A 22110-nucleotide genomic window follows, 5' to 3' on the forward strand; every position below is an offset into this window, starting at 1 on the left:
TGAAGAGTTTGGTCACGTTAGCTTGTTTAGAAACGGCTCCAAAGACTAATAACAGCGATCACATGTTCAGTCTCCAGAGAGAAGTTCTGTGACAGACAGCTTGTTGAGCTATAGATCACAACCTCTTGACTTTATCTTATATTGTAAATTACTCAAAGATCTTCAGTATAAAGTCAAGAGGTCGTTTGATACGTAGCACAACAAGCTCAGTAGCGTCTGCATTACACAGAACTACTCTCCAGAGACTGAAGATGTGATCTCTGTTATTAGTCTTCGGAGCCGTTTCTAAACACCCAGTAAAGCGATGTGGTTTACTGACGTGTTTTTAATAGTTTTTGGACGACAACGGAGGTCAATGGCACAGACGAATAAGTTATATCACACACGATACTAGTTGATCCGTTCGTCGTTGGTTTTGCTCTGCAGGAGAATCGTTGACAGTAAGAAAAATCTAGAAAATCACCAGTCATGTTCCTCTCTTCTCCTCTCCTCTCCTCTCTTCTCCTCTCCTGTCCTCAAAGCCAAAGACTCCTCCCTCCTGAGCCTCTCCCTCCCTTCCCCCTCTTCTCTTCCCCCCCTCCCTCACTCTAAAATAGATAAATGAATGGAGAGGAGAGGAAAAGAGGCAATATTGAGATGCGTCCCACGACAGTTAAAGGCTAAGTTTCAACCCAGGATGGCCGCTCCCTCCCGTGGTAGTCTGTTGGTTCCTCCTCGCTGCCTGGAAAGGGAGGGGGGGGAGAGAGGAGGAGGCGAGGGAGGAGGCCTGGAAGGGAGCGAGCAGCTGGAGTGGGACTCAGCCTGTAGCTCAGGGCTCAAATGAAAAGCCATGCTGTAACCGCTTAGCGTACCAGCTAACCAAATTACACACAACTACAACAACATGGTACAGAGAGTTTGGAGTTATACACATGAAACAGTGTGAACACGTTGCACATACACACACACATACACACACACACACACACACACACACACAAACATCTCACACTCAGAGATACACAGTGATAATGTTTTTATCCGCAGTAGTTTAACATTCTGAAATATGTATTAACTTTAAAAAAATGATCCGTTTTATGTTCTGTTGTTGTTGTTGTTGTTGTTGGGTTTTTGTTTTTTTTTTTTTGTTTACATGTTTTATTGTTTTGTCTGTTGCTATGATGATGAGACGCTGTCACACTGTGGAGGGCGAGATCAGGACGATGGACGATGACATCACACAGACAGATTCGGTACTAAACGCGTAGAGGCGGAACAGTTACGGAAAAGCTTCCTCATGGCCGTCGTCAGCTCTTTGAATCATTCCAGTTAAAGGAATAGTTCGATATTCGTGTTAATATTTTGGGAAATTCGCTCGCAAACTTTTCCCAAAATGTCAAACTATTCCTTTAAATAGCTCAGCTGTGTTTTTTTTTTTTTTTTTAGTTGTGGCTCAGTTTTACAAACTGGTGATTTTGGTTTTTTGTTGTTTTTTTTTGTAATTTGAGCTTTACCTCTGGATTTCCCACACTGTGACGCACCTCTTGAGATAAAAAAAAAAAAAAAGTCAAAACGCCACCAAACTTCATGCACAAAAAGAGGAGATTTTAAGTTTCGCCTCTTCAAACCAAGCACATCATCCTTTCACCCCCAACGACACAATCAAGGAAGGGACAGTGACCTTTGACATTTTTTTTAAACTAGCATTAAAAACATTTTTCCCGCTGAGGCACAGGACTACAAACACTCTGGACTGAATGTCATATCCTGGACTTGAGAAAAGATACAACTGACTGTTTTTCCCACGACCTGTTCCGTTAAATCCTCGGTTCGTAACCTCGGTTTTCCTGTGCCTCCGGTCAAACATTCAGTTTGTTCCCACTAAACGTCATAAGCTTAAACGGCCAAGTAGAAGAACCACGTTTCTGAAGCGCTGTTATGAAACATACGTTTATTTATCATATCATATAAAGCTTATCCAGCAGGTCTGTGTCGAAGGACAGACGGCACAGCCTCGCTCATGAGCGACACGTACGACTGTCCCCCTTCGATTTGTTCCCATAGCAACAGACTAGTATTATAGTGGTTGCCATATCAGATTTGTGTTTCTTTTTTGTTTTGTTTTTTGTTTTTTTTTTGATTATCCAGATGACAGTATTGTGATTTTAATGTTTACCCTCAGAAACACAAACAAAAATGATTATTGAACTACACGACTTTTTATACAACAAGCAATAGACTTATTATTGTTATTATTATTATTATTAACCTGCTTGGATCCCATTGGCTCCTCAGTGTGTCAGTATTAGAGGCGAAGCGCTCTGATTGGTTGATGAGTCCAGACCATCGGTTGTTTAACAAACTGAGGCGCGGGGCCCAGACGAGTCCACTGGCCGTTTGTTTTGGGCCCCTGTGGGACAGAAATATGAGCATTAAGGCTGCAACTTATGATTGTTTTCATTAATTGAGAAAATAATCATCAGATTTATCGATAAGCAATCAGTCGTTTGGTCTATAAAATATCAGAAAATGATGAAAATGTCGATCACTGTTCCCCAAAACCTAAGATGTCGTCCTCAAATGTCGTCTTTTGTCCCGACCGACAATCCACAGCTCAAAAATATTCAGTTTAGCAGAAAATCTTCACATTTTAGAAGCTGCAGTCAAAGAAATTTGACCCCAAATGATTAATAGATTATCAAAATAACTTAATAGATTCATTTAATAGTTGGCAACTAATCGATTAACTCGTTGCAGCTCTAATGAGCAGATCAAGTCAGAAAGAACATTTGTCAGTTTGGTAACTGATGGTCGAGACTCCTCACAGTCAGAGTGAGTATTTTAGTTTAGAACAAGAACCCACCTAGACCAGAGCCGAGCTCCACACACACCGGTCCCACCTGTTACTACAAGCCACAGCTCCCACCTGCAGCCGTTTGTGTCCCCGTTAGCATTAAATTGAAAGAATCCAGGGACTCATGACGGTGCAGGCGGAGGCGACGTTACAGAACGAATTTTTGCGGCAAGAAACTCGGATTTTAACGTTAATGTCTTTTACCATTTTTAACAAAACGCACACACCCACACTCCGTTCTGAAGCCTGGCTCTGGTCTAATCTGGTTTGTTTTAAAAAATTAAAAAAAAAAAAAAGCTCTGTATGATCTATACTCAATCTAATCAATGGTTATGGTTGATGCTTCTAATGGATATAAATAGCAACTCTGATGAATGGACGAATGGATTAACAGCCAAGCCAAATGTAACCAGACTGCACTTGGTGTCAGTGTGTGAATGAATGAATGATGAATGAGTGTGTGAGTGAGTGAATGTGTGTGTGTGTGTGTATGTGTGTGAGAAAATACAGCATGAATGATCAATTTTATGGACATGAACGGTTAGATGGATACACAAAGGAACGAAAAGGATACTTGAATGAATGAATGACGTGTACAGAATGTTAACGTAGTGTTGATAGTAAAAATGTCCTGAGGTTTTATTGGTGGAGATTTTTGATGAAGCGGTGAATATGACTGGTCCTGATGATTAAACGCTCTGAGACAGACTGCAGACGACTGGTCTCGTTACTCTCTCTCACACACACACACATGCACACACACACACACACACACACACCAGACATACAGTATCTACTACATTAAACTGAAAGAAGCTTCTTCTTAAGTCAGCATTTCTGATTAAACACATTTTATGTGTGTGTGGGCCTGAAATTTTAGAAATGACCACTCCCACAAAACACTGCATATTTCTAACAGTCACAATTTATTTGGTATTAATTATATTATTTAACACTGTCAGCTCGTTTTGTAGTTCTGCAAGCTACTGGTAACATTAACTGCAGCAGAGGCTTCTCTTGATGGTTAGTTAGTTATTGTTAGTTTCATGTTGGAGAAATTAACTGATTCCACAGTAACTAAATGTAAAAAGCATCTAACAACTTCCAGAGGTTGGAATAGTAAACACACCTCACTGAAGTTAAGAGGAAAGTCAGAAGTATTTAATAAAATAAGAATCCAGTGGCAAAACTTTTTTTTTTTTTTTTTAACTCAGGGCTATTAAAAAAACATTTTATTTATAGATCGCTTTTCAAGATACTCAGATGCTTTACACAAGTTAAAAAAAAGATTATAGACTACAAAAACACTACAAGCACAAGGTAGTGCAGGACATATACTGTATATATATACACTATATAAATAGCTATCATCAATTTAAGTTAACACAAGTCATAAATACCAAAATATTTGCAGCGTAAACTCACAATCTGACATTCATAAAAATTAGACTGAAGTGAAACGTCAACTGCAGTCATGTGACGACATCTCGAAACTTAAAACTGATAAAATAAAATTATCTGCAATATTAGGAAGCTTCCTAGTTTAAGTCAAAGTTAAATGAACCTGGTTTATAAAAGAAACAGATTTGCTGTAGTAAATATACACATTTAGTACCACACACACACACACACAGTTTCACACTAAATAAAACAATCTGACGATCTCCAGAGCAAACCTCTGTCTCTCCCACTGCCTGTTTTCTGATCTCAGGTATGTATTTTGTTGGTAACGTATTCATACAGGTATCACAGGTATCATCTTTTACTTTCTTTCTTTTGTGAGAATTCCTTCCATGTTTCAGGATATGTGATTGAAAGTCATCCTGGTGTGTGTGTGTGTGTGTGTGTGTGTGTGTGTGTGTGTGTGTGTGTGTGTGTGTGTGTGTGTGTGTGTGTGTGTGTGTGTGTGTGTGTGTGTGTGTGTGTTGTGTTTCAGGGTGCGCTGACCTTCACCTGCTGGACATGCTGAGTCCGATGGAGAGGAAGAGGCAGGGATACATCCACGAGCTCATCGTCACCGAGGAGAACTACGTCAACGACCTGCAGCTCGTCACAGAGGTTAAAACACACACACACAAACACACCAAGAAAACAGTTAGGATGCTCGCAAAGAAATGTAGTTCAGAAGTTTTGTCGCCTTTGTATCCCAGATTTTCTTTTCTCTAATATTTAAACTGGTTTTCCGCCGCCTGCCTCAGAACAAAGATTCTCATTTCAGTAGATTTTAATGGAAAGACCAGTGTGATGCTCTAAATGCTGATTGCTTTCAGAAGCTTTTCTGCTCTGCCAAGAATTAAGCAGAAGAAGAAACAGTGAATAGATTCAATATTTTTGGTACATAGATGCACAATACAAACTATCAGCAACTTTCAAAAGTCAATTCTGGTTTAACCAAACTGTGCAAACAAAACTTGGGCAAGAAAAGTTTATTTCTATATCACCTTTCAACAACAAGGCAATCCAAAGTGATTTACATAAAACATGAAAGGCAGAAAAGAAACACAAGACATCATTTGTCTTAAAGAGTTCAATAAAATAGAAAATGAAAACAAGCTTTAAGCAGAATAAGACAGGAGAGTAAAAAATGATGTGATATAATCCAGAAATTTAAAGCAGCAGCAAAAAGGAAAGTCTTCAGCTTTGATTTAAAAGAACTGAGAGTTTCAGCAGATTTCAGGTTTTCTGGGAGTTTCTTCATAAAAAGTGAACCATGTTTAGTTTTGACTGTGGGGACAGAAAGCAGACTGAGAGGTCTGGACGCTTCATGACAAAGCAGCAGATCAGACCCTGAACCAGTCAGTGCTTTATAAACCAATAATAGTATCTGAAAATCAACAAAACATAGTATTACTGGCTAAAATTATATCAACAGTCAACAACTGGCGTTCATACATTTGGACCAGTTATTGCTGATTCGATTAAGATGGAAAAACAGTCGAAAAATGGTGTAAATGGGGTTTAAATTAACATAATAATACACTGATATTTCATTATAAATGTTTATGTGTAGGAAGTAAAGCCATCAAATTTTCTCAATGGCAAACCCGTGGAATACATTACATATCAGATATTATAAAGCCTTTCCAAGCCATTTAATTCAGCTGCTTTGTATTTTTACAAAAGAAAGAAATTGTATGGTTATATACTGTAGGTACGGTATCGTCAACAATAGTCAACAGCTCACACGCTGACGGTTTTGGAAACACAAGCTTTATGAGAGCACTGAAAGGAGTTTCTAGGACCTAAAGTTCACATTTTTCTATTGAGACTAACAGTTCAACACTTGGAATCAAAAACTCTGCTTATACATTTACATCCAGACACCTCCTGTATGAAGGCGCCGTCCTACAATACAAACAGTAAACAGCTGATTCCCCATTGTGACATTTGAAGCAGCAAGTTCATTTTCTAGTAAAATGTGACAAACTGTTCACCTAGTTAACTTTTCTGTGTGTGTGTGTGTTCAGATCTTCCACAAACCTCTGCTAGAGTGCGAGCTGCTGACGGAGAAGGAAGTGGCCATGATCTTCGTCAACTGGAAGGAGCTCATCATGTGCAACATCAAGCTGCTCAAGTAAAGACAAACACACTGAACACACACACATACGGCACCAAACTCTCTCACACGCACACACGCACACAGAAAACAGACTGAGGACATTTGCATCAGACACACTTTGCAAACCGCACGTCGGAGCGTCAACCGTCACCGGTCTGAACACAACTTTGCCTTGCAAAGCTCAGCTGCTTTGAATAGACGCATGTTTTATTTTCTGAAACAACAAGAGTGTCTTATGTTTAAAATTTGAATATGAGGTTTGGCACTGACATGTATCTGGTGTTGGATCTCTTCAAACATCCCAACAAACTTCCCATCATGCCCCTCTCTCTCTTCCCTGCAGGGCTCTGAGGGTGAGGAAGAAGATGTCAGGTGACCGGATGCCGGTGAAGATGATCGGCGACATCCTGACCAACCAGCTGCCTCACATGCAGCCGTACATCAGGTTCTGTCTGTCGTCTGATATAACGAGACGCTAACCCAATCATCTATCGGTCATACTGTATGATTAGTTTCCTTAAACAGCCGAGTTTTCATTTTAAAGTTGTACCGTCGCTTGTGTGCTCAGGTTCTGCTCGTGTCAGCTGAACGGCGCCACGCTGATTCAACAGAAAACTGATGACAACCCTGAGATCAAAGACTTTCTCAAGGTAATAATCACACTTTGTGACAATCAGAGGAAAACGTCTGATTCACAATGTGTAACGTCTGTCTTAAAACAACAGTCAGGAGTCAAAATGAACATTGAAACATGTTTTTCTTGCCATAATCATTCCTCCTGTTCATACTGACCTTTAGAAGAACCCTTCATAATGATGATGATGGGAGACAAAATCCACCAAGAGCCTCCTTCTGTGCAAAAATATTTAAAAGTTTATCTGAAGCTAATATAAAGCTTCAGTCGTCCAAATGAGTCAAATCAAGTAGATATCTTTCAACGTTACAGTCTTTTTAGAGCCAAAGTTCCTCTTTTTGTGACTATACTTCCACCGCAGCTCAACAGGGAAACACAAAGAGGGAATTTGATCCTAAAAAGACTGTAGACACTGTGGATTTTGGCCTCCATTACTTACATTGAAAGCACATTTAATAGCCAGATTACAGCGAGGAAAACCTCTTTCACTGTTCATACGGACACCTGACTGTTGTTTTAAGACCTGAACCTGTGCACCTGTTCTTTAACTTGTTTTATTTTCACATCTGTCTCTCTATCAGAGGTTAGCCATGGATCCCAGGTGTAAGGGAATGCCTCTGTCCAGCTTCCTGCTCAAACCCATGCAAAGAGTCACACGCTACCCGCTAATTATCAAGAACGTATGTATGACACACACTCACACACGCATCATTAAGGACTGTATGCAGGATTTTAAACCTTCTAAGCTACAAAAAGCTTGTTGGATTCTGTTTTTTCACCTCAGTCTCTCTTGTCATTATTGATTGTAGATCTTAGAAAACACTCCAGAGTCACATCCAGACCACAGCCATCTGAAAGCCGCTCTGGAGAAGGCGGAGGAGCTGTGTTCGCAGGTGAAGACACACACACACACACAGCGCTGCTTTGATTTGATTGTTGCAAAAATGTGAATCGTTTCTGACTTTGAGTAAAATAGATGGATGTTATGACAGTATAAACCCAATATGACACATCACAGATCTGCCTGAGGGGGCTTTACAGTCTGTACAGCACATGACACCCTCTGTCCTTAGACCCTGGACCAGTCTATTTTCAGTGTTTTTCTATCTTGACTGAGTCATTTCATTATCTAGTAGGTCCCTAAAATATTTCAATAAGGAGAGGTCAGCTGGAAGTGTACAACAATATGTACTGAAGTTAGCGACATAAAGGTTTTTGGTGATTAGACTCCATCGATGTGAAGCATCTTCATAAAGCGTAGGTCCATATGAGGATCTGGACGAGTGTCCCTGGATATCATGGAGGTCATGGTGGTGATGGGGAAGAGGCAAGAGGCACAAGAGTAGGTCTGGAAGACAGAACGGCAGAATGGCAGCAATATTTAAAGATCCCCTCCAGATATGTATTAAGAAATATACAAAATACTCTGCTTGGAGCAATAATGTCTGATTGGGTTTTTCCACAAAAAAGTTTAATCACCACATTAAAATCCTTAAAATAACATCTACTCCTTCTACCTCATTAAAAATCCAGAATCTACGAATATGCAAATATAATTTTTTCAACCTGCTGGACACCAGATGTCTCCTCCTTCACTGTAAAGTTCATCCTCAGTGTTTCTGCACTGGAGGCTTCAAGTTTCCACATCACACTTGCACCAAAAACATCCTAACCCCTAACCTCCTAACCAAAGTCAGATTTTTTTTAATGAGCACAGAAAAACTTTCCTCCTTCAGCAGATGAATGTGAAAACAAACTCTGCACAAACATCATTCTGCACAGTGAAGCTCAAACATTCAGCTGTAGGAACAAGAAGAAAAACACGTATTTGAGTGGAGGAGGACTTTAAAGAACAGCATCTAGAGACTGATGGCCTCGAGGAACGCGGGCAGGTGTAGTGACGTCAGAGTTAGAATAAAGGGATTCTGACAGCGTGGGAAACCATGTCGGAGAGAAACAGAACAGGAGGAAACAGCAGATATTCATCCTTAGAGGTATAAAGGCAGAACACGAGGGAGGAGATCTTCCTTCTTGAACTTTTACCAAAGCTTCATAAAAATAAAAAAAAAACTGGTGACTCTGATGCTGTGAAGCTCATTATACACCAGAAAACAAAATGGCTTAAGGCATAAAAATTTGAAAGGCAAATTTGCTATTTTTAGATTTTCACCAAAAGCAGGTTGGAGGCTGTGGTGTTTCTGATGTTGTTTCCTTTATAAAAACTAGTTTATCTTCTGAACATGTCAGGCTGAGCTCTGCATTGTTAGACTGGGACAACTTCTAGCAGTTTGAGCTCAAAGCATGTAGTGTAAACATTTCACATTGTCACACACACACAAACACAGCAGGACTACTTCCAATCAAACATCCTGAAACATGGAAGGAGTAAAAAAAAAAGCTGCATCAATATATTACCAACAAAATATGAACCTGAGATCAGAAACATTTCACATCAAACATTAGACATGCTAGTTTATTGACTATCATAAGTAACACTGCTGCTGGAAACTGAATCTGTGTGTGTGTGTGTGTGTGTGTGTGTGTGTGTGTGTGTGTGTGTGTGTGTGTGTGTGTGTGTGTGTGTGTGTGTGTGTGTGTGTGTTTTCAGGTGAACGAGGGTGTCAGGGAGAAGGAAAACTCAGATCGTCTTGAATGGATTCAGGCTCATGTTCAGTGTGAAGGCCTGTCAGAGGTAACTGCATCCGCTACATGAACACACGAACAGTATCTGCTAGTTGAATATGATGTTAATGACTCTGGTTGTCCGTACAGCTCAATGGTAAACACACACATCTACAAAGTCAATAATTGAACACTTAAATTAAAAAATGATGAGAAAAGCACCAGAATTTAATGCCATGGTTTCATTTGAACAAGTTAAACATAATAAAACATTGAAAAAAGATCCTGATAACCACAAGTTGAATATTTTCTCCTACCAAGGCCTGAAAATTGAGTTATTTGTTAGCTAATCGACAGAAACATTATGACTGAATTGATTAATTCTTGCAGTGATTCAACTAAAGAAGAAGAAATTGATCTTTTTTGCTTTTCTGTTTCCTATCATCATTGGGTTTTTGAAGACACTTATCATTAGGTTTGACATTTTATAGACTAAATTATTAATTAGATGATACAAAAAATAATTATCTTTCCCTCTCTCTCCTTCAGCAACTGGTGTTTAACTCCGTCACAAACTGTCTGGGTCCCAGGAAGTTCCTCCACAGCGGGAAGCTGTTTAAAGCCAAGAGCAGCAAAGAGCTCTACGGCTTCCTGTTCAACGACTTCCTGCTGCTGACACAGGTAAGAGAGGAGCTGTTCACGGGAAGACATGAAGTTCCCGCCGACAGCGTGTCTCAGTGACTGTGACGACAGTCTTAATGTTATTTCCTGTCCCTCCCTCAGGTGACCAAACCTCTGGGCTCGTCTGGCTCGGACAAAGTCTTCTCCTCCAAAACTCACCTGCAGTACCGCATGTACAAGACGGTGAGACGACACACACTCTACTGCTGTTAAATAGGCTCAACAACAAGTCCTTAACTCATAAAGGAAATCAGTTAATTATAAGAACATGCAGAAGGATAAAATATTTGTAATATTTATGACGAGAGATGCTGCATTTCTACTCTGATTAATAAAAAAAATGTTATTACACAATATAAAACATGTTTTTTTCTCATCCTTTCTGCTTTACTGAACAGATTTGACATAATTTACATGCATTGTTTCAAAAAATTGCAAAGGCAATACTTACTAATCAGAAAAAATATGGTTGCAAACAAAAATGTTATTATATTAAATTGCTGAAAACATCTTAAATCCATCTTTCTGAAAGCTGCAGATATTGTACGTTGCTGAAGAACTGTTTATGACCTGAAGTGTATTTATTTGAAGTGATGTGTATTTTTCTCGTCTCTTCCAGCCAATCTTCTTGAACGAAGTGTTAGTGAAGCTGCCGACAGACCCGTCAGGAGATGAACCGCTGTTCCACATCTCTCACATAGACAGAGTTTACACACTCAGAGCTGAGAGCATCAATGAGAGGTAATAACACACATTCATATACACACACACAGGAAAAGACAGAACACATTTCTGATTGAGGAGAACTCCAAACCTGGAATGTTTCATTTCTTACATTTGTTAGTTTGTAGTTTCGGTCATCAGTGTAAAAGGTTATGTTGATGTGTTGCCTCTGGGCTGAAAATAAACCTGCAACTATTATTATTTTCATAATCAATTAATCTGCTAATTATTTTCTCGATTAATCAACATCAGAAATGAAAATCTTAGAGCACAAGGTGACGTCTTCAAATGTCTTACTTTGTCCGACACAAATTCTGAAGCCCAAAAATATTCAATTAACTATATATAAGACCAAGAAGAGCAGTAAATTCTCACATTTAAGAACCTGAAACTATCAAATGTTGAAAAATAAAATAGGATAACAGATTAATTTTCTTTTAATCAACTAATCGCTGCAGCTGAAATATTTGTAGTTACTTTAACAAGACTAAAAAAATGTCTACAAACATGCTAGTGGCACTTGAAGTTGTATTTAGGGACAGCTAAATGAGCTAAATGCTAACATCAGAATGCTAACCACAATGCAGCATAATATGTACCATATCCATCATCTTGGTTTAGCATGTTAGCATGCTAACATTTGCTATTTAAGTACTAAACATGTTGAGCAGCTGAGGCAAGTCGTAAATGACTATTTAAAATTGATGATAAATGAAAAGCTGCATCTGGAGGAGTTGAGTCAAGGGCAACTAGACTTGTTTTAGATTTACGTCACAACGTTTCGCCTCCAAAAAGCCAAAAGTCTTCTTCAGTTTTTGGATGAAAGGACAAGTCCAGGTGTCAAACACTCAGCTCTTCTGGATGTACCATAATCTGGATGACTGTGAATATCAGATACATGAAAAGTTGAGGGACTGACAAAGTCATCACAGTTCATCCTCTGGGGAACATGAATGTCTCAACCAATTTTATGGTAATCCATCCAATAGTTGTGGAGACATTAACTCAAAACCACAACGTCATGGTGGCTCCAGAGGAAAAGTCATAGAGTCACCAAAGTCAGCAGGTTTCATCCTCTGAGGGTCATAAATGTACAAAATTTCTTGGCAATCCATCCTGTACTGGTTGAAATATTTTATTCTGGACCAAACTGGTGGTCCAACTGGCTGGCTGCTAGTTTGGCTATAAATGGTGCCGATGGTGTTTTTTCTTTGTGTGTTTGTGTGCAGGACGGCGTGGGTTCAGAAGATTAAAGCAGCTTCAGAACTCTTCATTGAGACAGAGAAGAAGAAGAGAGAGAAGGCTTATCTAGGTATTCTGTCTTTCTACCCTCCATCCTGACTGTTTTGTTCAGAGAAAACATTTAAATATCCAAATAATCCACAATCAAACCTCTGTCTCTGCTAACCATAACTCTATATTAATGATATTTAATAACTCACATGTATTTTCTGTCTCTCGCTCTCAGTACGTTCTCAGAGGGCGACAGGTATCGGAAGACTGATGGTCAACATTGTGGAGGGAATCGAGCTCAAACCCTGTCGCTCCCATGGTATGTACACAAACACTCTGCACCTTTTCAGTTTTATTTATAGGAAAAAAATATTTATTTACCTGCTAAGCTAAAAACATCTTATTAGCATTGTTAGCATCAGTCTTTAACACCTGTTATCTCACTTTTAGGCCAACTGTTAGACGCTAAAAATGCTAACTGGCACATTTTCCTTCTCCCATAAGTGCACATACAGTATGTTTTAACCGACTGTGTGACAAACTATATGACAGAAAGTCTTCAGAAATTACCTTCAAGCCTTTAAACTATCTGGTTCAGTATGTTGAAGATGCCACAGAAGAGGCATTAAATTGTTTTCCAGTATATTTATTAAATGTTGTCACGACACCAGTCAACACACTTATCCACCTGTTGGTTAGAGGCTGGTTCTACTATTGTTGAGGAAAAAGTGTCTGACCCGATGGCACCTTAAAAACAAGACTTTAATCCTTTTCTGCTAAATTTAATCCAAGCAAAAATAATAATCTGGAAGTGATCTGATGCATTACCAACCAAGAGATCTGTCGTGTGTCGTGTGTTTCCAGTGAGTGAGTGGTGAGTGAATGTGGTGCACCAGTAAAAGAAAAGGAGATTATATAACCCAACATCTGTATTTCCAGGAAAAAGTAACCCATACTGTGAGGTGACTATGGGTTCCCAGTGCCATATCACAAAAACGCTACAGGTATGACTATACTTCTCATATTTGACGTTCTTATTTAGCGTCGTTATATTACTGATTATTACTTGAAGGCTGTGTCGTTGCTCTTTAGAGACTTATAACAGAAAAATGGTTTGTATTTCATACTTTTACATAATGTTAGAGAGCTGTTAAATCAAGAGATTGTCATTAGGAAGAAATTTTAAATGAAAAAGTTTGTTAAAAATGCTTTAGGTCGAATTTCATAATCAAAACTACAAAATCTATACTGATAGACAGTCCAATTACACTTTGAACTGACTGAAATATTATTTTTATTCTTTAACCAAGTTATGTATTTGTCTAGACCTGCAACAATTAATCAGTCGGTAGAAAATTAATCAGCAACTATTTTGATCAAGCAAAAACATCCGACATTTTCTGGTTTCAGCTTCCTATATGCGACAATTTCCTGGTTTTTGTTGTCACATATGACAGTGAATTGAATATCTGAAGGTTTTGGACTGTTAGTCAAACAAAACAGGCTAATTGAAGACATCACTGTGGCCTCTTGTGCAATTTTTTCACTATATTTTAACATTTCATATACTAAACAATTAATCAAGAAAATAATCACTAGTTGCAGCCGTACATTTGTCCAAGTCTATACTTTTTTATGATAATGCACCACACATCAGTTGGTTGATAGTAATATTTTATTATTTAGTAAAATAAAGGACAGTAAAGAGACATTACACACAACTCTCTCATAGTGGAAGAAAACAAACATGTGTATCATCATTTGTAAAAGACTTCAATACGTGTATTTCATTTCATTTTGTTGTTTTCTATCTGTGTAGGACACGTTGAATCCTAAGTGGAACTCCAACTGTCAGTTTTTTATAAAGGACCTGGAACAAGACGTCCTCTGTGTCACTGTGTTTGAACGAGACCAGTTCTCCCCCGACGGTCAGTAACAGTCACATACAGACCTTATAGGATTTTCTTTCTGATTACTTGTTCTCCTAAAGGGGATTATATTTTTGATTTTCCTTGATCCCCCCCCCCCCCCACCTCAGACTTCCTGGGCAGGACAGAGATCCGGTTGGCTGAAATAAAGAAGGACCAGGGCTCTAAAGGACCAATCACGAAGCGGTTGCTGCTCCACGAGGTTCCCACAGGAGAGATCGTTGTCAGGCTGGACCTCCAGCTGTTTGAGGAGCCGTGAAGCCTGGACAGGACCAGACTGGGCTGGACTGGGCTGGACTGGACTGCAGAGGATTTGATTTTGGACCTGACAGTTGACCTGGATTAGACTCGACTGGTCTGGATTCTCATAATTCTCATCATTCCTACTTATTTATTCATACACAGACATTACATTTATCAGTTTAAGCCATCTACTTGTTGGAAAAAATACAGATTTTTAATAATTCATTACAATCAGGAACCTTTTGCAAATATATTTACAACAACACTGCTATTATGTGGCAGTTTGCAAATCTTTATAGCCTTTTTTGAGGGAAAAATCTAATAAAACTCTAATATTACACTTGAATATCAGTCATGTTGTTTCATCATGTGAAACAACATGCAGATAATCATAAATATCTGAAAACAAAACTCAAATGCTTTAATTAAAGGTCACTTCTGAGTTTTGAACAGCAGGGGGCGACATATAAATGTTTTTCTCCTTTCTAATGCAGCTGTAACCAGTCTGCACAAAGTAGAAAGTTTTGATCAAAGTCAAATTTTTTATGCAGAAAGTACTTAAAGGGAAATTTCACCACGTTTTATGTGGATGTCCAATCAGCATTGATGGTAAATGTAGTCAAATGTGATAAATTCATCAGTGTATTGACCGAGAAAGCTCAGTTTTCCTGCATTGCCTGCACGCTTCTCAACTCCGCCTCTCTCCGCTGCATTTCTTCTAGACAAATTGACAAATATTGAAACACAAACCTGAGACCAACGTCCTACCCAACCAGATCAGATAGAGTGTAGTCGGGTTTTGGTTCCGTGAAAACCTCTACTGCTCATCTTGTGCTTTTGGTGGAAGATACAATACATTCCCAATTATAGTTCTTAATATTCCTAAATATAATTATGTCTTAGATGATATCTTTAAGTCTTAAATTTTGTTGTTCAGCTCTTAAATTTAGTGCGAGTGCTGCTTTTCCTGCAAGAATTCAGTTCAGTAAAGCAGATCCGCGATGTGAAAGGACAGTTTAAAAAAAGATGAAGAGCACTTCTTACAATAAACTCCACAAGTCAGTTAGCTCACTGTGAATGATGTTTCTTTCAGTCTATTCCAGTCCAGCCCAGTCCAGTTTAATCCTGTCATCCCTCAGTCTGATCCAGTTCGGTCCCGTCCTGTTGGGAGATCAGCTGGGTCTTTACTGTTTTCTCTCTCTCTGCTTCTTCAGACAGTCTCACAGACAATCCCAGCCCTCCTCGTTTGTCCCGACAAACCCGAACCCCCCTGTGTGTGTGTGTGTGCGTGTGCCTGTGTGTGTGTGTGTGTGTGACAGACGGCTGGTGTGATTGACTGTATGAGTGTCAAGGTGGACTGGCTAATTACAGGTACGGTTCAGTGTACATTTTATTAAGTCTTACAGGTCTCGAGCGACTTTGAGGTACCACATGTGAATGGACATTTTGTATTTTGGTCTGTTTTGACCGTCACTGAACACTTGCCACATAATTTCAGAAAGTCAAGACATATGTACAGGTTTAAATGAGAAATAATGCTAACGATGCTAATCAGCTGAAAATATAGAAAGATTTTACCCCACTATATGACAAGTGACCAGTGTACATAAACTACAGACATGTCAAGACGTCCCTTTCACATGTATTAATTATAATAACGCTGATAATAATATGGCTGGATTATTGACGAACCAGGGAACAGGTGTGACAGCTAATTTAAAATGAGGTACTGTAAAGAAGAATGTCTTAACTTTTTCCTATGTTTTAATGTTGGACGCACATGGGGGGTCGTAGTTTTAGGTGATCTTTTGTCACACATCTGAACTCTGTTGTTACGTTGCTGCTGTGTGGAGCTGCCACCGTGGCCGTCACTATGCATGGGTACCGCTACGGAGGGTGGGGGGGGCGGAAAAACCCTGAAAGATTCAGGGGGGACAGGAGCCCTCGAACATGCCAGGTACTACAGGAAATGTATTTTATAGGAACAGCGTCTTAGATCATTTCCACACTCTAACCCTAAAGAGGAAATACAGTAATTTTACTGTGCGTTGGCACTCCCAGCACTTTTAAAACAGACACTGTCACTGATATTAGAGCGGAGCGCATGTGCACAGCGGCCATTTTGAGGAATCAGAGTAGGAACGTTTACCTGGAAGTCTGCGATAAAAACAAACATTTAAAGAATAAAACTGGTGTTATTCTATATGTTTTTTATTGTCAACAAATCCCATGAAAAGCCCAAAACTGAAAATACGTTAGTCCGTGTCTCTATACTTTCTGACTTCCCTCTCTGTGGCTCTCCAAGCCTGAACGTGTAAATCTTAAAAAAAACAAGTGACAAATATATAGAATCATTTTTAAAAAAAGGCTCAGTGATTTCCTAAAACAGCTGGGCACTGTAGTTTTTATCAAATGTTACTCAAACAGGAAGAAATGGCGCATTTGTCAGGGACTATTTTCAGCTGTGGATGAATCCTCATTTGTAGTTCTGTAGTGAGTATTTCAGGCGGCAGGATGGCGTGTGTTGGATTTAGTCAAAAGAAACTATATTGTGTGTGTGTCTGTGATAATAAGGGAATATATCACCCAGTGCAGCTGTGTGGCATAATGATGTATTTTTCATTTTTTTTGTACAACAACAGAGCTGTACGACACAAAAGAATAAGATATATCAGACTTTGTATACAGTCGGATCAATTTGTTGTAGGTTTTGGTCTTTTCTGGTTTGTTGACAATAAAAAACAACAATATATTGCCAGTTTTATCCTTTAAAGCTAGTTTTTACTTCAACATATAAATGAGAACATCAGATGAACATTAACAGTTGTCATATTAGCCAGTAATTCTGAGAACATGAACTATGACTGCTCAAAATTAGCAAAAAAAAAAAAAAAAAATGCTACAGGCTGGACTGCAGCAGGTCAAAATATTTAGCGTTATTTCAAGTTTTTGAGATTAGATAGTTTCTTATTTGTTTACAGAAGGTAATATTTGAAAAAAATAGTAAATGTATGTGTGGTTTTAATAGCTTTCGCATACTTCTGGTGCCTTCACTTTGCGGTTGTGTTAGTTTGTTCGTGAGAAGGTGCCAAAAAAAAGACTGCACAAGTTGTGACATTTTTTTTTACATAGTGGACTGGAATTACTTTTGTCACCTGTTTTTTTTTTCTTGTTTATTGCCGTAAAAAATAACCACTGTTTTTAAAAGATAAGGCATCTCTTTTTGTTTTAAGTTTACTGTCACAAATTAAACCGCTTGATTTTGAAGCGTAGGCCTATCATTTACTTGATTTCTCATGTCGAAAATACAGACTCAGGAGTTATTTTGTAGGCAGCGTTTAATCTTTCAGGCACAGTTTCAGGACCTGAGCGTTCAAAATGGCCGCTGTGTTAGCATCCCATAATACGTAATACATCCATGGTTAGCCTAGCCAGCTGGCTCACTCAGCAGAGTTGTAGATATGTTAGTTAGCTAGCTACTCGGCCAGTTTGTACATTTAGTTAGTCGTTCTAATTCAACGCCACGGTTACTGAATTACCACTGAGACAACCACCAGTTACCTTAGTGACCAGCCACTGTCCAATCAGAAGTCAGCGAGACTGCAGCAGCTTGACTGTGGAGGAAAGTGTGTAGGAATGTGTGTTGAATCTGATGATGATGATGAATGATGATGAAGTTGTCTTACATCCCTGTCAAACCCCTCTGTACTGCTCTCCAGTACCCCCCCCCTCCCCCCCCCCCCCCCCCCCCCCCCCCCCCCCCTCCACACTCTACTGAAACTAACCTAATCCAGTTTGAACCTGTTCTTACTGTCTACCTTCCAGGTTGTGTATAATACTACTGCTATCTGAGAGTTAATATATGAGTGCTATGGGGGCGATAGAGACAGCCTGCTGTTAATTATCACTGTAGAAGATGATGTACGTTGTTGTCTTTCAATGTTCAGAATAAACTTCAGTTGGACCAAGACTGTAGATCTTTGCGTTTTTGGTCTCTCAGTATATAATTTTGTTTTGCCCAACATGCTCACAATGGTGATATACAAGGATACGAAGACCTTTAATGTCACCCCACCACAGTTACATTTATGCTTTTCAGTTCATGAAATTGTGTTTCCCCCCGGGCCTTGCATATGTAGGAATTTGTACACTCAAATAGTCTTATGAATTATCATTGTGCACAACTCCAACATGAAGTTATTCATCCAGAAACAACTCATATTAGAGTATGTGTAATAATAGGGAAATAGTCCTTCTTGTTGTCCACACAAGAGAATTATGATTGTTATAAATCTTAATTATGATTTTGTGAGGGTATAAGGTCATTGTGCACAACTCCAACATGATATTATTCATCCAGAAACATGACTCATATTAGAATATGTGTAATAACAGGGAAATAGTCTTCCTTGTTGTCCACACAAGAGAATTATGATTGTTGAAGTGACTGAGATGCAAACACAATAAACACAAACAAGTCCACTTTAATTACAGACATATTTATTACTAATACTACAGCGACAAGTACTAAACACTACAACATTTGACAAACAAGACACAAGAGGGAAAGGGGAAAAACTGGTACACAAGGCTATGGCTAGTGAATGATTGACATGAATGGTGCAGAGTTATCTATTGTGTGGTTTGTATGAGAGTTTGCGTGATTCCTAATTTTGCATTTTTGATAGTAGCTTTAGCGTTCTGAGAGTGAAACAAGCAGAATGGTACTAAACAAGATGTTAGTGTTATGAAGGATGATGGAATGATGTTAGTGGTATATTTTTGGCTTAAAGGCAGTGCAATTAAAGTCTTAACTAAAGCACATGACCAGTGGTGGACTGGGGGTCGTTTATCCAAGTATCAATCCACACTGGGATGTGAACTGGTCTTTCCATCTTGCTTGTTCTTGTAGCTTGAGGGATCAAAGGTGGTTTGGGTCAGTGGTCTGGTTTAGTAAATACAACACTAAAAAACATCATGAGAGGCTAAACTAAAACTGTGATGAATGCTAACAGTGAATGAACATCTCATCTCTAATAAGAGATCTTTAATTCTCTTCGAGATGTTGGTGATTTTCGCAATATTTTACAAACAGAGAATTTAAAAAAGGCTGCTACAGTTATTAAAGGGAACTTTGTTACATCTATGTGAAAATTTAGAGTGTTTAAACTCTACATGGATACAACTATGTCTCTGATTTGTGCTACCTGCTTTAGGATTGTGGGTAATGTAGTGTTTTACATAGACAAGGTATTAATTTATGGCTTGCGCAGTCATAAGAACACCGTTATTCTGTATTGTAGTTGATGCCAGTTGCTACATTATGACTACTAATGAACATAACTATGGTGACAGTAACTTCTACTTTAATCACTTTAAAAATCCTCTCATGCAGCCTGTGTTAATGGTCACCTTTCACTCTAAAGTGCAGCCCTCTCAGCCGCCTCCACTTTCTGCAGGGCTATGGCCAGTCTCTCCTCCAGCAGCTGGATCTTGGTGTTCAAGGATGCCGCTGTACCCTCGGCCTATAGTGGTACAGTGAGAAGAGAGAGAGAGGGAGAGAGAGAGAGGGAGAGGTCACAGGTCAGCCAGGAAACATGTTTTTGCCTTATGAGGAATAACACTGTTTAGGATGGTTTAAGCTGTGAAAATGTTTTGTTCTTGTCTCTTTTGTAAGAGTTTGAGTAGATGTAAGCTCCTTGTTCAGTCATGTTTACTCATTTCTTGCAGTGAAATGATCTAAATGCAGTTATTTATCCCTCTTTACTCTCTGGAATCATGTGCAATATTCATGATACTGCATGTTTTCCTGTTTTCTTTAGTGTAATCCATATCACTCTTAACGACTGTAATGAATTTGAGGATGTTCTGAACTTTGCAGCTTGACCAGACATGTGCTTTGACTAAATGGCCTTAAAAAAAAGTAGACTCATGTTCCTTTGACATATCTTAAGTGGCCCAGCTGACTTGACATTTGTAATTTAAACCCATGTTTGTTTGAGGAGACAACAGATTGCGTCTTCCCAGCCTGTTTCCTGTGGGACTGATGTCACAGATGACCATCTCTACTCTCTTCTTCCTGTGTAGAGAGAGGCGAGGCCGAGGAGGATTACAGCTCCTAATTTAACCCCTTCCACTCCCTGAGCATGCTGGCGTCTGCAGGTGACATTACTGTCTCTCAGAAGCGGTAGATTTAGAGCTACAGTGAAGATACTGGTATCATATGAAACTAGGCGACCTAAGGAATCCATTGGTACCAACCATGTCTTGCTAGCTTGTCGCTCCAAAGTTAGGCTAAATTTTGGAGAGGGAAAAACTAGCATGGTCATTTTCAAAGGGGTCCCTTGACCTCTAACCTCAAGATATCTGAATGAAAATGGGTCCTATGGGTATCCACGAGTCTCCCCTTTACAGACATGCCCACTTTAAGCTAACCCCATGCAGTTTGGAGCAAAAACAGCAGTTTTTTGCATGCAGTATAAATGTGTTAATGTCTTCTATTCTAAAAATGGCGTATTTTAATATTTCTGCATATTGGGGTCCCTAAACAGTCTTGGACCATTTTTTGAAACTAGCAGAAATAAAACTTTTGGATGTTTGATAAAACAGGGGAAAAAACATTTCCAAATGTCTGAAACAACTGATGAAAAGAATTCAAGCTTATGAAACATTATAAATCTGTATTCATACAACCACACTGACATTATATTGGATACTCAGGGTACTGGAAATATTTATCAGTGATTTAAACCAGCGGTTTTCAAAGTGAGGTCCGGTTATTTTCACTATAATTTTAACCATAAGGAACACAATGACAGAATGTGTGAATATTTTGGTCATGGGTTTCATACACTTTCTGAAACAAAAGTCAAAAATCTTATCAGATGGGACAAACTCTTATTAAATGGGGGTCCGTGGTCTAACTGGTGTCAGTTTAGGGTCCTTGACTTGAAAAAGTTTGAGAAGCAGTGATTTAATCCACACATTATAGGGCGGGGTTGAGTTAGAAAACGCAGCCAAACATAAGTCTGCCTAATTGTCCTTTAAACCTGTAAAATGATTTCATGTTAACATCAGAAGATACAATTAAAGTATCACATGTACTTTTGGAGTTCGCAGGTTGGGTTTTAAATTCTTCTGGGAGCTTTATAAGAGTATTTTTATCGTTTCCTGCTGTCAGACACTGACGTTGTTCGCGTTAGTTATTTACAATCATCAATCAAGATGAGCAAGAGGTTAAAGATAAACTCCAAAAACGTGTATTAAATATGATAAATGTTGAATAATCTCACTTGTAGGCGCCGTTCCCGTTCAATGCCCAGCTCCGTTTGGAGAGCCCGTCCTCGGTTTTCCGCATCATCAAGTTGCTGCTGCAGAGAGTTGAGTTTCTTCTTTATCACGTCCATAATCTCGATTATTTCTTTTTCTCAAAAAACAAAATGTAAACCCGAATAGAGTGTAATGGTTGACTCGCTGTTTCCTTATAAAAAAGTAGATTGATTTGAGTTCAAAGTTGCAAAACCTTTTCACGGGCAGCATATAAGTACGGTGGCCGAGGCGTGTCAAACGAACTGCATATCCATAACATTACTGTCAAGTCTTTCTTTTGGCTAGAAATGTATTTTCATCGTGGATGTATTATAAAAGCTGGATT

The 22110-nt window shown here is 39.0% G+C and overlaps 1 protein-coding gene and 1 long non-coding RNA gene across 2 annotated transcripts in view; one reads left to right on the top strand and one right to left on the bottom strand.

Moving 5' to 3' along the window:
- The window catches only part of itsn1 (intersectin 1 (SH3 domain protein)), a 50044-nt gene extending 33202 nt beyond the window's left edge, over window positions 1-16842 (top strand). The window contains exons 32-46 of the mRNA XM_042432853.1: window positions 4770-4891; window positions 6301-6407; window positions 6736-6837; window positions 6961-7042; window positions 7608-7706; window positions 7836-7919; window positions 9635-9718; window positions 10198-10329; window positions 10432-10512; window positions 10949-11070; window positions 12282-12364; window positions 12521-12604; window positions 13225-13289; window positions 14105-14213; window positions 14324-16842. Coding sequence (XP_042288787.1) covers window positions 4770-4891; window positions 6301-6407; window positions 6736-6837; window positions 6961-7042; window positions 7608-7706; window positions 7836-7919; window positions 9635-9718; window positions 10198-10329; window positions 10432-10512; window positions 10949-11070; window positions 12282-12364; window positions 12521-12604; window positions 13225-13289; window positions 14105-14213; window positions 14324-14472 — 1505 coding nt within the window. The 3' untranslated portion in view covers window positions 14473-16842. The remainder of the gene's footprint in view (window positions 1-4769; window positions 4892-6300; window positions 6408-6735; window positions 6838-6960; window positions 7043-7607; window positions 7707-7835; window positions 7920-9634; window positions 9719-10197; window positions 10330-10431; window positions 10513-10948; window positions 11071-12281; window positions 12365-12520; window positions 12605-13224; window positions 13290-14104; window positions 14214-14323) is intronic.
- Window positions 16843-19081: 2239 nt separating this feature from the next.
- LOC121911994 lies at window positions 19082-22044 on the bottom strand. Its single transcript, XR_006099993.1, has 3 exons — window positions 21749-22044; window positions 19869-19981; window positions 19082-19368 (listed from the first exon to the last, which is right to left on the bottom strand). It is a non-coding gene; the product is annotated as an uncharacterized LOC121911994 (long non-coding RNA).
- Between the last annotated feature and the right edge of the window lie 66 nt (window positions 22045-22110).

Source organism: Thunnus maccoyii, chromosome 14 (assembly GCF_910596095.1).
Source record: "Thunnus maccoyii chromosome 14, fThuMac1.1, whole genome shotgun sequence".
NCBI classification, from domain to species: domain Eukaryota; kingdom Metazoa; phylum Chordata; class Actinopteri; order Scombriformes; family Scombridae; genus Thunnus; species Thunnus maccoyii.